The following is a 14,846-nucleotide window of genomic DNA, read 5'->3' on the forward strand; positions in this document are numbered from 1 at the left end:
TATCATATATCCAATTCAAAATTTTATTACTCTTTTTAAACTGAATTTGTTTCTTAAGATGATTTTTGAAAAATTATATTATTTGCGCTGGTTATGACATATGTAGACTATATATAACACTTACATTAAATTAAGAAGTGGTCTACCACGTAAGGCAGTTGGGCTCACGATCCAGAGGTCCCGAGTTCGAATCCCAACAAGGGAAGTGTTTTTTTTTCAAATACAGAAAAATAGAGAAATATTTATAATCATAGACTGCATCTTAAGAAACAAATTTAGTTAAAAAATAGTAATAAAATTTCAAAATAAATAATTTTTTTTATGTCGGGTGAATATGGTTCTTTACTAGACAGTTTGGTAAACATATCTAAACATTGCTGTAATTCTAACCAGACAATGCGCTTACCATATAGTTTGGTATTATTAACTAGATGTCTTGTTACACGGTTATTCACTACTGTTTGGTAAACCGATTCTGAATTCTGGATAGCGTCACCAGAAATTTCTCTCAGTGTACTAAATGCTAGTTTTTTTAAAATAATATTTAGCTTTTTATAATCCGACTGTCTAATTAAAACAAAGCATTGCGATGGCCCTCGCGGGTGTTGACGCAATGTGATTTCTGCCCAGTGCTCTGAATGTCAACGTGAAGAAATTCAAGCAAGCGCGGGTAAACGGCGGGAGTAACTATGACTCTCTTAAGGTAGCCAAATGCCTCGTCATCTAATTAGTGACGCGCATGAATGGATTAACGAGATTCCCACTGTCCCTATCTACTATCTAGCGAAACCACTGCCAAGGGAACGGGCTTGGAAAAATTAGCGGGGAAAGAAGACCCTGTTGAGCTTGACTCTAGTCTGGCACAAAAAATTTCTAAATTAATCTTTTTACCCCCCCCCCTCCCTACATGTGTGAAAAGTTTTGTAATAAGAACACCTATGTGTATTTAAGGGAGGTTTCTACCTTGTTGGGTCAAAAAAATGCCTTTTGTTTACGAATTTTTTTAAAGAAAACTATTGAATATAGCAAGTTGAAATTATGTGTGCTGCTTAAGTAGCTTTTATTAAATAAGTACAAATTTTTTCAATGAGAAGGAGGGGAGGGGGACACGATGACGGCGGCACGCTGGCGATGAGGTAATTCCGATCGGAATTCATTCCAAAAAGTTCCATAATACGTGCCCAAATTGAATTTCTACTGTGTATTATCCTCATGCGATATATAGATGAAAACACAGTACGCGAGCAAGATCGATCGCTGCCCTTTGGCTGATTCGGTTAACGTTGCAGATTGCGACCGCGGGAAAGTCAACATATTTTGTATCGGAACGGGATAAGTCTCGGGAATAGTGACTGTCGGACTTCTCTTGTATGTCATTGTGAAATCCACCATCATAAATAGCATACCAATTATAGCTATGATATGAATTGTGAACCACATTATTCTGCAAAGGAAATACTTTTGATAAAGTTATAGTTCTAGAATAGAAGAGAAATTACGAAGAACTCGCAAGAAATTATATACCTTTCTGTAGGATGCTTACGTCGGCCATGCTCGTTTTGCCAATCGAGACTAGCTGTGAGATTATAAAAAATACTTTTCCAAACTGAAATGTCACGTAATTTTTGCGATTTTCGATACGCCAATAGAGTTCTTAGATTCTTGGATTTAAAACGATACTTTGTCATATTGATATAATATTGCGGCGATTGCACGGCAATTGTATAATATTAAGCACTAATTGTAAAATGTCTATCACAACGTTTACAGAAATTCTGCGGAATAGAATTGTATTCGTAGCGATTCTGAATCGTTGAAATATGCCGCACGTAAAACGCACATTAGGTATCTTAGGTACCCATGCCAAAACCACGCCTGATAATCGATTAAACGTGCAAACATTAATAATTTAAATTGATTCGAATATATAGAATATCAGTAGATTGAGCCATACATCACGTCATGCGTTTTATAACTTGAATCATAATTGTTTCTAAAAGATATATATACTGCAATATAAATTATTACGATACTATGATTAAATTATTGTAATAATGTTATACAATGTTGGAGATTATAAAACTCAGTTCTGAAATAATACATGTATTATATATTTCTTTGGATAAATTCATTTTCATGTCGAAGTACAACGTCGCATATAAGACGCAGTGATTACAATTTTTATAATAATTATCGATGACATCTACCGAATATAAAGCGAAAAGAAGATGAGTTGAAGAAACTTGAATTTTCTTAGACGTATATGCTAAGCGAGCGCTTCGCACACAAGGAAGAAAAAGAGTACATAATATTAACTACAAACGACGAGAAACGCTGTGAGGAAAAATTACAGTTAGAATTCGAGACCTAACTGTACAGTGATGCGCTTTGTGTGCGCTAAGGGCCACTTCGACCAAACTCCGATTAACTTAATCGTTGATTAGTCCATTGAAAATGCGATTGGTCATTTTCAATGGACTAATCAATGATTAAGTTAATCGGAGCTTGGTCGAAGTGGCCCTGAGAGTTGCAGAGAATCAACATCTGGAATTCAATATAATAAAATTGGATACATATATGTGTTTCGTATATTGTAAAAAAACAGACAGTACGACGAGAAGGCACATATTTTACGATCATTAACTGCACGGATGGTGGGCAATTACATAGCATACTCGATCTGAAATATCGCAATCAACAATTCTGTTCGATCACTTAAACTGGTTGCGTTATTATAATTGGTTGTCAATAACAAGTGTAACATCATACAATATATACAGTATCATATACTGTATATCGAGTAATAGCTGAAATATCTAAATGTGCTTATTTTTTAAAGCACGCCAAAATTATTTCTGCTGATTTCTTCCTCGTTTTAGTGTGATAAACACGGATTATTGAATGTTTAATGAATATTAGCTAATAAAACACGAGTAACGTTCTCAGTAACGTTGATATACAATTTACGTGATGATAACGCGCTAAGAAACAATTTGATAGTATAGTATTGATCGATTTACAGATATAATTATATGCTATTTCTTATACTTCGTGCCTGATTCGTTGGTATTTTTTATATTCACGTTTTTACAATCGACAAAACAGCGCATGTAGATTCGTAGACGCATGCATTTCTGAAACAGGCATTGCGAAATAATTGCCGATATTTAGACGGAAGATTCTGACAATAAAAGGTATATGATACCTGGTTTACTTAGTCGTAATGCTCGTTTGATTTCTACCACTTGTATTCGCCATTAAAGTTAAGTATACTTTGCGAGACTCGAGACAATTTGTTACAATTGTGATATGGTTAATGCGCTTTTTTAATATTTAATTTATGGTACTCACTATGACTAGCATTTAAATTTTACACAAAATGTTTGAGAAAAGATGAACGTAATTAAATATACACATCAAAAATACTGATAGAAACACACAATTAATATCTATGCAGTAAAGTACAAACGTAAGTATATACATCGTACGTGCGTTGTATATACATATGTATGTACATGTAAGAACATACGCATAAGTACATTTGCTATTATTATTGTTGCTGTATTACACTAGTATTATTATCATTATTATTTGACATTCCACGAATATGATTAAAAATTTGTATATTTATATATTACTACGTTTACGCGAGCGTTACTTTTGTAGTAACTTACGATAATTCCTTCGCGTAAACGGGATTTTCCTTCGCGTAAACGGGATTTTGTAGTAACTTGCGATAATTTACTCCGCGTAAACGAGTGATATATCGTAAGTTACTACAGAAGTAACGCTCGCGTAAACGTAGTATATGCCGTGTACGTATATGTGTGTAATTACATTAGCTCGTTGAAATTTAAAACGTTCCTGGAGCGGTTTTTTTTAAATAATTGGTCCCATTTCTCCTTTTGGCACAGAAGTACATCCAAGTGTCAAACGAAATACATATAAGACCGAGCCGATACATCCTGTGGAAGACTCCCTTACACTCAAAAAATCTACCCCCGGAACACTTTAAATATTCTTGCTACGTTGAAAATGATTTGTCCCATTTCTTCTTTGGCATAGAGGTACTTCTGAGTGTCAGACACGAAATACGTAAGAGACCGATCCTATACATCCTGCGGAAGACACCCTTACACTAAAAAAAACCTACCCCCGGACCACTTTAAATATTCTGGCTACACTGAAAATAATTTGTCCCATTTCTCCTTTGGCACAGAGCAACCTCTGAATGCCACACACGAAATACATAAGAGACCGCTCCGATACCCCACGGAAGACATCATTATACTCAAAAAACCTACACTGAGAAAAAAATGTTGTTAATTTGACTAAACTCGTTTAGTTGGTGTGATTTGTTTAATGTAAATATTAATATATTTAAATCAAATATACGTGAGTAATATCAAGAAATATTTTATTTTATTTTATATAATATTTGTTGAATTAACAAATGTTAGCTTGACAGCCCGTGACCGCTGCATTTAGTTGAATCAAATAATATTTCTTTGAATCAACGATTTTTTTTCTCAGTGTACCTCGGACTTTAAATATTCTTGCTATGCTGAAAATGAGATTTGTCCCATTTCTTCTTTGTCTCATTTCAGCGTAGCAAGAATATTTAAAGTGGTTTTTTTTTTAGTGTAAGGGTGTCTTCCGCAGGGTGTATCGGATCGGTCTCCAATGTATTTCGTGTCTGACTACCTCTGTGTCAAAGAGAAAATGGGACAATTATTTTTAAAAAAATCACACCAGGAACGTTCCAAACTTCAATCAGCTATTATATTGTAAATATGTACTGTTGATATCGTAAAACTTTTACATACATCATGTACACGAAAATAAGATTGAGCAAAAATGATTCGCCGTGTGTGTATTTATAATGTGTATGTACACGAGCGCGTCCGTGTACATGTTTTTTTATATAATACATTTATTAAACGCATTAAAATTTTTTTCTACAAATACAAATTTATTTCTAAGCAATAACGCTCATCTTATTGAACAATGCGATGATTGTATATACAAATATATCCAGAGCACGATTAAAAGCGAAAACATAATCAAATCTATATCCACAGTAATATTGTCTCGATTATGTGTAAAATATATAACTATATATAACTATTAACTATTATATATATATATATATATATATATATATATATATATATATACATATAACTGTATAACTAAAATATATAATTATTGTGTAATTAATTTAATAATAATTATTCAGAATAAAGATAATATTTCCCGTCGATTACGTATCTTACAAATGTATATTGCTTTTGATTCTTTATATCGATATAATAATTTAAAATATTTATGATAAGGTCAAAATACTTCATTTTTTAAAGAAGCACCAGGCTCGGATCGAATTGTAAAGAGATACTACTAGATTCAAAATCGACATTACATGTATTACTTGCAAAATAATTGAGTCGATCACTTTATTAAATTCAATATTGAGAATGATGGAGATATTCATAAATATTTTTTACTTTATTCAAATATTCAAAAATATCTTATTTCTTTTAAACCGTTTAAAATGTTAAAGTACACTAAAATTAGAAAAAAAAACATGTAAAAATCTTAAGTATGCAAAATTATATTTACATCGCAGTTCTCGGATTACCTATAGATTCTGAATTATTCAAAGAAAAGATAATAGAATAAACTTATTACTTCTATTTACAAATATTCATTAATCCTTTGAAAATTTATATAAATTTGACGATTTATTTCGATTCTTTTGCTACGTATTTGTCTTCAGATATTTATTAATTATGCTCTTCATAATATTGACGATCTACGTCTTGTAAAGTTTTCAATATTTATGTTGTTTATGTCTATAAATATATATATATATTTATAAGTGTTTTAAATAAAAAAATATATATAGGGGAGACCGGGGCTAAAAGGTCAGTTTTTTTTCGGTGCCGATTTTTAACAACAAAATAAATAATTTTAGTTAAATGTGGTATACCACTGTAAAGAGTGAACCTTTAGCTACAAAATTTATATAGAAAATTTTTGTCTACGTCGCTTTGTTTAACCGGTATAAAGCAAAAACGACAACGGTGGAAAAATTGAGATCTCAAAAATGCCGGGGTTTAAACGTCACACTGCATTTTCAATACATATACGTACATCTAATCCTGAAAAATGATAGGATACATTTTAATAATTGTTTTTTAAGAGAAAAATATAAAAATTTATTTAAAATTTTTATGCAAAACATTATTAAAAAATAGTTACGAGAGTTCCTCTTTCCGCAGAAGTCACTCGCCCGACTTGTTTCACTCCTCGACGTCCGATGACTCTATTCGGTGTCTGAACGGTTATAATTCCCGTCTCATCCATATTCCATATGCAATGAGCCTGGAAATGCCTTGGAAATGCATCTGGACTGCTTACTGACCGATTAGCCCCAAACACAAGTTTCAGGTTTGATCGCCCACGAAATATTAGACATCAACGATAATGAAAAAACTACACTGGATTCGTGTTCAGCATGCATTACTCTTTATAATCACGTACCTCGAGATTTGGAGAGCAAATATTATTGCAGATATTACAAAATTTCCACGCGCAGAAAATGTAACTTTCACCTTCCGAAAACACGTTTGCCCTCGTAAAAATCATAATACGGCAGGTAACCTGTCGAAACTCCGTTGGTCAGATGGGTACCATAAGCAGCGTTTACAATGTTAATAGCGAGTTCACACAATATACAGGTTCCGAGATATTTGATTTGACGCTTCAACCCCGTTGACCTTTTAGCCCCGGTCTCCCCTACACACGCACAGAGGATGTCTGATAGTTGATGTAACACTGCTCATGGGTATGTAAAGCGGGTTAAACTGAATAGAAAAATCTTCTAACATTTTGCGATTTTTTCAATAATTAGTAACAAATTATTATTAATTTGTATTCAGGTCTACGAATCAATATGCATCCGCGCGATTCAGCAGCAAAAAATAGCCCAATATTATGCAATATTAGTATCATATATCACCCACGAGCGGTGTTATACTTATTGTCAGACACTCTGTATATACACACACATTATACATAGATATAACTAATTATAAGATAATTAAAGTAATTTAAATCGACCGTGACTTGCAACATATAACGTCTTTCCGATATGAACATAGGTCGATTTAAATTACTGTAATTGTTATTCTATACTGGCGAAAGAAATTTATTATTCTGTTAATTATAAGATAGTTTCTGAAAAAATAAATTTTAAATAATAAATATAATTATAATTAAATTAAACCTTTATCACGGACTTACAAACATTTCTGCTAACATCGTTTTCATTGCAAATCTGTATAGAGAAGTAATATTTGTCTGCTGTATGTGACGCTTTCTATTTCGACTTGCGCAGCAAGAATTAATTTAAGACGTTATTCATAGTCATTTCTTGATGACAAAAAATTATATATATATATATATATATATATAATTTTCTTCTCGAGTTTTTAAACAATAATACACAATATAACAAATTATATATATATATATATAAATTTTTTATATAAATACGTATGTATAAATATACATATCTATATGTATATATATATGTATATATATATATATATATATATATGTGTGTACATATAAATATACATATATGTAGGGGAGACCGGGGCCTAACCGTCGCCGGGGTTGAACCGTCAAATCAAATATCTCGGAACCTGTATATTGTGCGAACTCGCTATTAACATTGTAAACGCTGCTTATGGTACCCATGTGACCAACGGAGTTTCGGCAGGTTACCTGCCGTGTTATGATTTTTACGAGGGCAAATGTGTTTTCGGAAGGTGAAAGTTACATTTTCTGCGCGTGAAAATTTTGTAATATCTGCAATAATATTTGCTCTCCAAATCTCGAGGTACGTGATTATAAAGAGTAATGCATGCTGAACACGAATCCAGTGTAGTTTTTTCATTATCGTTGATGTCTAATATTTCGTGGGCGATCAAACCTGAAACTTGTGTTTGGGGTTAATCCGTCAGTAAGCAGTCCGGGTGCATTTCCAAGGCATTTCCGGGCATTTCCAGGCTCACTGCATATGGAATATGGATGAAACGGGAATTACAACCGTTCAGACACCGAATAGAGTCATCGGACGTCGAGGAGTGAAACAAGTCGGGCGAGTGACTTCTGCGGAAAGAGGAACCCTCGTAACTATTTTTTAATAATGTTTCGCATAAAAATTTTAAATAAATTTTTATATTTTTCTCTTAAAAAACAATTATTAAGATGTATCCTATCATTTTTCAGGATTAGATGTACGTATATGTATTGAAAATGCAGTGTGACGGTTAAACCCCGGCATTTTTGAGATTTCAATTTTTCCACCGTTGTCGTTTTTGCTCTATACCGGTTAAACAAAGCGACGTAGATAAAAATTTCCTATATAAATTTTGTAGCTAAAGGTTCACTCTTTACAGTGGTATACCACATTTAACTAAAATTATTTATTTTCTTGTTAAAAATCGGCACCGAAAAAAAACTGACGGTTAGGCCCCGGTCTCCCCTATGTGTATATATATATATATATATATATATATATATATATACATACATATATGTATATTTATACATACATATTTATATAAAAAATTTATATATATATATAATTTGTTATATTGTGTATTATTGTTTAAAAACTCGAGAAGAAAATGGCGAATTTAAATGTGTTTAACAAATGTTACTTAAATGTTACAATATCAATCAATCGTTACAATAATTATCATTTAAATCAAGTAACGTTAAAGTTACATTAACATTTAAGTAACGTTTGTTAAACACGTCTAAATTCGCCGTTTTCTTCCCGATTTTTTAAACAACTAATACACAATATATTTCTCTATACACATTTAGGCTTTTTAGATACAAGTGTATATATCAAAGTTTTATTTTTAAATAGTTGCAATTGTACTAACGCAGACTGGCTTAGTTCATTAAGAACATATCTGCGTGATATGGTTCGCTTTCGAATGGTCCATGGAGTTTGACGCAGCTGAAAGTGCGTTACGTGTAAGGCTCTAAATACATCTCGAAAAATTATCGCGAGCAAAGTATCCGGCAGTAAGGATAATAAAGCTACAATCTTGCGACTCACGTTAACGTATTTACATCTGGAATCAATTCTGATGAGGCTGTACTCCAACCCGAATTATCCGCGGTAAATTTTTACAAATTGAATCAATATTATATATCTGAACCATGCATGCGTGAAATATAGTAAGATGCGATTCGTTTGCTAGGTGCTCGAGTACTTATGCGTAATATGACGCGTTACAAAAAACGCGTTGTTGATATCCATTTTATAATAATATATACCGTAAATAAATGTATGCGTATAAAATCGCAGTTACATGCCAATCTACCAAATGGAAGGATTCTGAACGCACAGAATGCATTAAAAGTGACGGACACAAGTAGAAGCAACGTAACTTTTTCTTTCTGAAATACGACTTTCATATAATTCGATGTACCAGATAATTCAAAAACATGGACAATCTTAATGGACAAAAGAAATTCAAAATTCAATGTGCTTCTTACATGCTATAGATATAAAATAATAGTGCATTAAAATGCGTGCTCTATGATAAATTACGACGACAAATCTGTGTCACACATTGCCATAGAATGTAGAAGATTAAAAGCACTGACGCAATAATATACCTAATATAAAAGTCGATAAAAATACACGCTATTACACGATAATTCACGATAAACTATATAATTATATATTTAGTTTTCACTAAAAAATTTGTTATTTAGGCCATGCCTGCAAAATTGTTTCGCACATTTGCATATTTGTGAGCGTGTAGTTCCAAAAATAAATTCCTCCAAATTAAAAATCGCAGAAAACTTAATTTTTTTACGATCATATGTAGCTTGGCATGCCACAAGGTGGTCGTTAAAAATTATAATTATTTATTATTGCAATAAATTTCCTCTGTTCCAAAATCCTCTATTCTATACTTTTTTTACTCTAGCTTAGAGTCGCTTCTTTCTAACATTTTCCTCTTGCGCTGTTCCTCTATTACTGTACTATTTATCACGTACCAACGTGACCATGTATCTGCTTCATTAGAACAAGTATGAGAACTGAGAAGCAATTACATTAAAGAAAATGTTGACTGGGCCTTTGATAAGCTTGGAAATAGAGATAGTTTATGCTTGCAACGTTAAAAACATTCAAAATTTTATGCATTGTTGACGATAAAACACTCATTCAAAAAACAATAAAACAATCAATCCAAAAACACAAAGAATTACAATAATAAAACCGAGTGATAAAAAGATAATCGTAAAGCTAGTAATCCGATAAGGATTACTGTATGAATCACAAACTAATTTTCGAGCGTTCTGCGAACACAATACATACTTTTCCTTTTGGTTTTTACTTTAACACATAGTTTCGGAAGCGGGGGCAGGTACGGTGCTCAGATTCTTGTCGCTCGGGTCGGTCGCCTCCGGGTCGCAGATCGGCGGTCGCGCGAGCGTTTGCTCGATCTCACGGGTGACGCTGATTGTTGGCGTTGGCCGACGAGGGTCCTCCTCGATCGCGGAGGCGCGACGCAGCTGGCGGTGGTCGCTGGACACGTTGAAGAAGCACGCGATACCACTAGCCTCATCCGCGTGTGCGTTCGACGGCCCATCGTCCTCGTCATCATCGTGGCCGCGGTAACGTCGCTGAATTAGATCCTCCATCTGTTGATAATCGCATTCCTCCGCGTCGCGCAGGTGTTCGTTCTCGATCTGCCATGCCATCTCGGGATTCGATATGTCCGACATGTTGTGCATTCGCGACGGCGGCGGTGAGAGCGGCGGCGTTCTCGGTGGGCTTAACAAGCCGCAATAACTTTCGAGCTCATCCGTGATACTGGTATACTCGGCGCGCATTGTCAGCAGAATCGATCTCTGTCCACTCCCAGCCGAGGTGACGGATGACGGGATCACGGCCACACGAGGCTCCGCCCAAGTCACGGCCCTCTGGATACCGGGCGGAGGAAGCAGCATAAAATCGTCCGATTCCGATCGAGTTCTGCTATTTTGCCTGAATGTACCACGTTCCGTGGAATCTTGCCTGAGCGTACGTTCTGTCGAGTCCTGCCTGGTATCTGAGGGCGGATTCTCGCTGCTGGCCTCTTTGCTAGCCTCCCTGCTGGTCTCCCTGCTAACTTCTCTGCTGGTAGCCTCGATACTGATTTCTCTGCTCATCTCTCTGCTCACTTCTCTGCTGGTGTCCCGGCTGATTCCTCTCTCGAACGGTATACCCTTCTTGCCAACCGTTTCACCTTCAACGACGTCTTTACTACCTTCCGTTTCAAAGCTGGTAATTGTCTTGACATCATCCTGACCGACGTGAGCGTCTACACTTACGGAAGAATCGTGTCTGCTGAGATTTTCACGGGAAGTCATGGTCTCGGACGTCTTGAGAATGTCATCTATCGGGTGGCCGACATTCAGGAAAGTAGCATCGGTGAGAGATCGCAGGAGCCTCTTGCGCCGCGCGATCGTCGGCAACTGCGTGTGAGAATCCGCCTCGGATAGAGCCTCCGATCGCTCTGATACCCGACGCTGCCGAATGTTATCAAACGCGTCTAAACCGGCTAGTTCTTCATTCGGCATGTACGTCGCCATGAAACGATGAATCACCCCAAGATGTGCTAAAGTTTGTTGACTTAGTTCCTCCAATTTGCGGATACGAAATTCGACGGCCTGTAAATATGAAAATGATTTTGTATACAGAATGTAGCAAGAAGAGTAAAAAAAAAGGTCCAAGACTCTAGAGACGTATAATATTCGCCAAGAAAATTAAAATGTTTAATCGATTCTTGGTTTTGGTAATACAGATTACTTGTTAGTATCTTCGCATTTTACCCTCGTTATATATGTATAATAAAAATATTAAAGTAAGATTATCGAAAAGTATTTGCGATTATCGAAAACATTTTGCGAGTTTCCGGTATGAAAAATGTAATTATCCATGTTATCAAAACTAAATATTGTTTCTGTCTTTGACATGGTTAATTTTTCTATATTAATTAAATATTTTTCGCTTCTTCTAATGAGTACTATACATATTCTTAAAAGATTGGATTTTCTTTCGGTACTCTACAAGAGAGAAAATATCTAAAGTGTGTAATAAAATCTATTTATTATACAAGAAGTTATATACCTGAAGAGACGCGTTCTGATTGCTCTCTTTTTTATCGATATCCTCTATCTTCTGATGCATATTCTCTACTCGATCTGTTGTAATTTTCACGCGCTCCTCCGTGGACATTTGCAGTTTGAGTTCCTGTTCACGGAAATAACCCTCAACGCAATCCTCCTCGAAGTCGTACAGTCGTTCCATGTCGTCAGCCTCCAGGAACAATTTCAGCCCATTGTCACAGGTCTCGCCGGTGCCGCTTTTACCTTGCGTAATGTGCTTCAGAAAATATCTCAGCAGTAAATATACGTGGCAAATCGCTATAAGCGGCGGCGGCAACACTGGTTTCTGTTCATATTCCATAACGACGGTAAACCGTTGAAACATCCAGACTTGATGAGCTATAGCATTTACCTCATTGAAAATATTGTTAAATACCGCAATTAACAGATTTATCAGCAAAATATTGGCAACTAAAAGATACACGGACATTGCAGCAGGTGCGATCCAACGACCTGGAAGACACTGCATCATTCCCGGCTCATCCCCGCAATCAGGATCTATATTATCCGCGTACACTTCTCCATATAGCATAAAGTATGGCTCCATAAATATCTGCCAAAAAAAGTATAATAATTATATGTATGTATAATAATGATATGTAATTAAAAAAATGTATGTACAGATTTTCTTTTTAGAAATGTATCTCAAATAGAAAATGTATACGTACGTCTCGTACTATGCGCCATTTTGGTTCAGAATTGGGATTCAATATAGCTTGTCTAGCTACACCGTAACTCATGAGCACAACTAGCAAAAGCACCACAATATATATCATATTTTTCACCATCTTTCCCATCATTGTCACCAGAGGACCTATAAAATATAAATTATCGAGTATTACATAGCTATGAAATAATTAGATTATGTAAAAAAATGTGTTTTGTCATATTTAATTATTTGAACGTTGACTATATACAGTCAATGTGCAAATTTATTTATAGCTTTGTGAAAAAGCAAGCAAGATTGAGTTTTAATTTAATATTTTAAACGTACCAAAATATTTATTGACACCAAGGATGTTGAGTATTCGTAAGTACCAGTAGATGCAATCAACACAGTATATGACGCGACCTACATCTAAAGTCGAATGTCGTAAACGCAATGCTAATCCAATTTGGAAAAATATAATAGCAGCGGCATCGCAGGGGTTCCACATGTTCCATGCCCACACGCTGAACTTGTGCGAGAGCGTCGCAGGTTCCGAGGTTGCTATCTCGCGTACTTTTTCACATCCGAGAGTACAGATATATGCGATCGCGTATATTTCGGCTATCGACGGATGATCGTCCATATGCACCAAAATGCAATACGAGAAAAAAAGTAGGAAAATAATGTAGGCTATCTACAAAAAAAGGAATATTTTTATCGCATTACGTTTTGTTATAACCGTAATATTTGTTATAACTGTTTATATATAATGAACATAAATATAAATATCTACACAGATAAATACATATAATTTCATACATGAGTATTAAGATGTATAAATGTTTCTACTTACAGCGTTTGCCCAAAATTTTGTTATTGGAGCGGTATAGAACTCGTATAATTTCTTCCTCAATTTTAACGGTCTGGTTGTTTTATTATCGTAATATTCAGATCGAAGACCATAAGCGCGATGTATCCCTTCATCAATATCCGTTAGTACTTTCCCATTCTCTTGGACAATCGTCTCCTTGATTATCGTGCTGTGTTCATTGCTAATCAAAGCCTATAGAAAAACATAAATAATTTACAAATATTCGAGTAAATTGTTCATATACTGGAAAAGACATTACATACATAAAATTTGATAAGTTTCTCAATGCATGGTTAAATGGATATCAAATTGATATCAAACTTGAAATGTCTAATGAAAAGAAAGAAGGAAATTTAATTCAGTTTGATATAACGATTATTCACGAAAAAGTAGCATGACATGTAATAGAGATATATAAATTATAAATAAAGTTGCTTAGACAAGATAGTAATTATCAAATGTTTATAAGACGAGTAACATTTACACATTTTATAAGACATGAAATTAACATTTGTCCTAAAAATTTACATTGATATTAATAAGCAAAAAACGAGGATTTAATTTGTCAATAAGCAAATCTTTACATCTCAAATTATATATACTTGTATACTTGACTAATTTGTTATAGCAAATAAAAATAAAAAAAGACTACCTCTCTCAAACAACAATAAGAAATTGGAAAATTACATAATCAATTTTCAAAAAATATATTATAGTATAATCAACTATAATATATTTTTATGGATTATATAAATATAATTCATAACATAGTATGTATAACCTAATAGTATATTTTTTACATAAAAAGTTGTTTGTACAAAAAAAATTAAGATTAAAATTTTTGCAAAGATAATATACTATGTATACACGCCAGAAAAATTGTTTTCTTTAGTGCATTGAACAAGGATATTAGACTATATTGTTGTGATAAAGAATTACTCTAAAATTTCTCAAATCGTGCTAAATTTTTAAATTATTTAAAAACAAATATTAACAAATTTTAGATATTAACAAATAAAATGTATGTAACACAATTAAGAATTTTTAATTAACTATATACTGGCAACGATTATA

The 14,846-nt window shown here is 34.0% G+C and overlaps 1 protein-coding gene across 5 annotated transcripts in view; it reads right to left on the reverse strand.

Annotated features, from left to right (window-relative positions):
* Window positions 1-2,087: 2,087 nt before the first annotated feature.
* Window positions 2,088-14,846, reverse strand: part of Trpm (transient receptor potential cation channel, subfamily M) — a 42,582-nt gene continuing 29,823 nt past the window's right edge. For all 5 annotated transcript variants that reach the window (XM_071723935.1, XM_071723932.1, XM_071723933.1 and 2 more), the window contains 5 exons: window positions 13,755-13,964; window positions 13,247-13,595; window positions 12,921-13,066; window positions 12,215-12,805; window positions 2,088-11,754 (listed from right to left, as the gene is read on the reverse strand). In XM_071723935.1, the coding sequence (XP_071580036.1) occupies window positions 10,438-11,754; window positions 12,215-12,805; window positions 12,921-13,066; window positions 13,247-13,595; window positions 13,755-13,964 (2,613 nt within the window). In that variant the 3' untranslated portion in view covers window positions 2,088-10,437. The remainder of the gene's footprint in view (window positions 11,755-12,214; window positions 12,806-12,920; window positions 13,067-13,246; window positions 13,596-13,754; window positions 13,965-14,846) is intronic.

Source organism: Temnothorax nylanderi, unplaced genomic scaffold (assembly GCF_030848795.1).
Source record: "Temnothorax nylanderi isolate EJ_2023f unplaced genomic scaffold, tnyl_v1.0 TNYL_tig0667_pilon, whole genome shotgun sequence".
In the NCBI taxonomy this organism is placed as follows: Eukaryota; Metazoa; Arthropoda; class Insecta; order Hymenoptera; family Formicidae; genus Temnothorax; species Temnothorax nylanderi.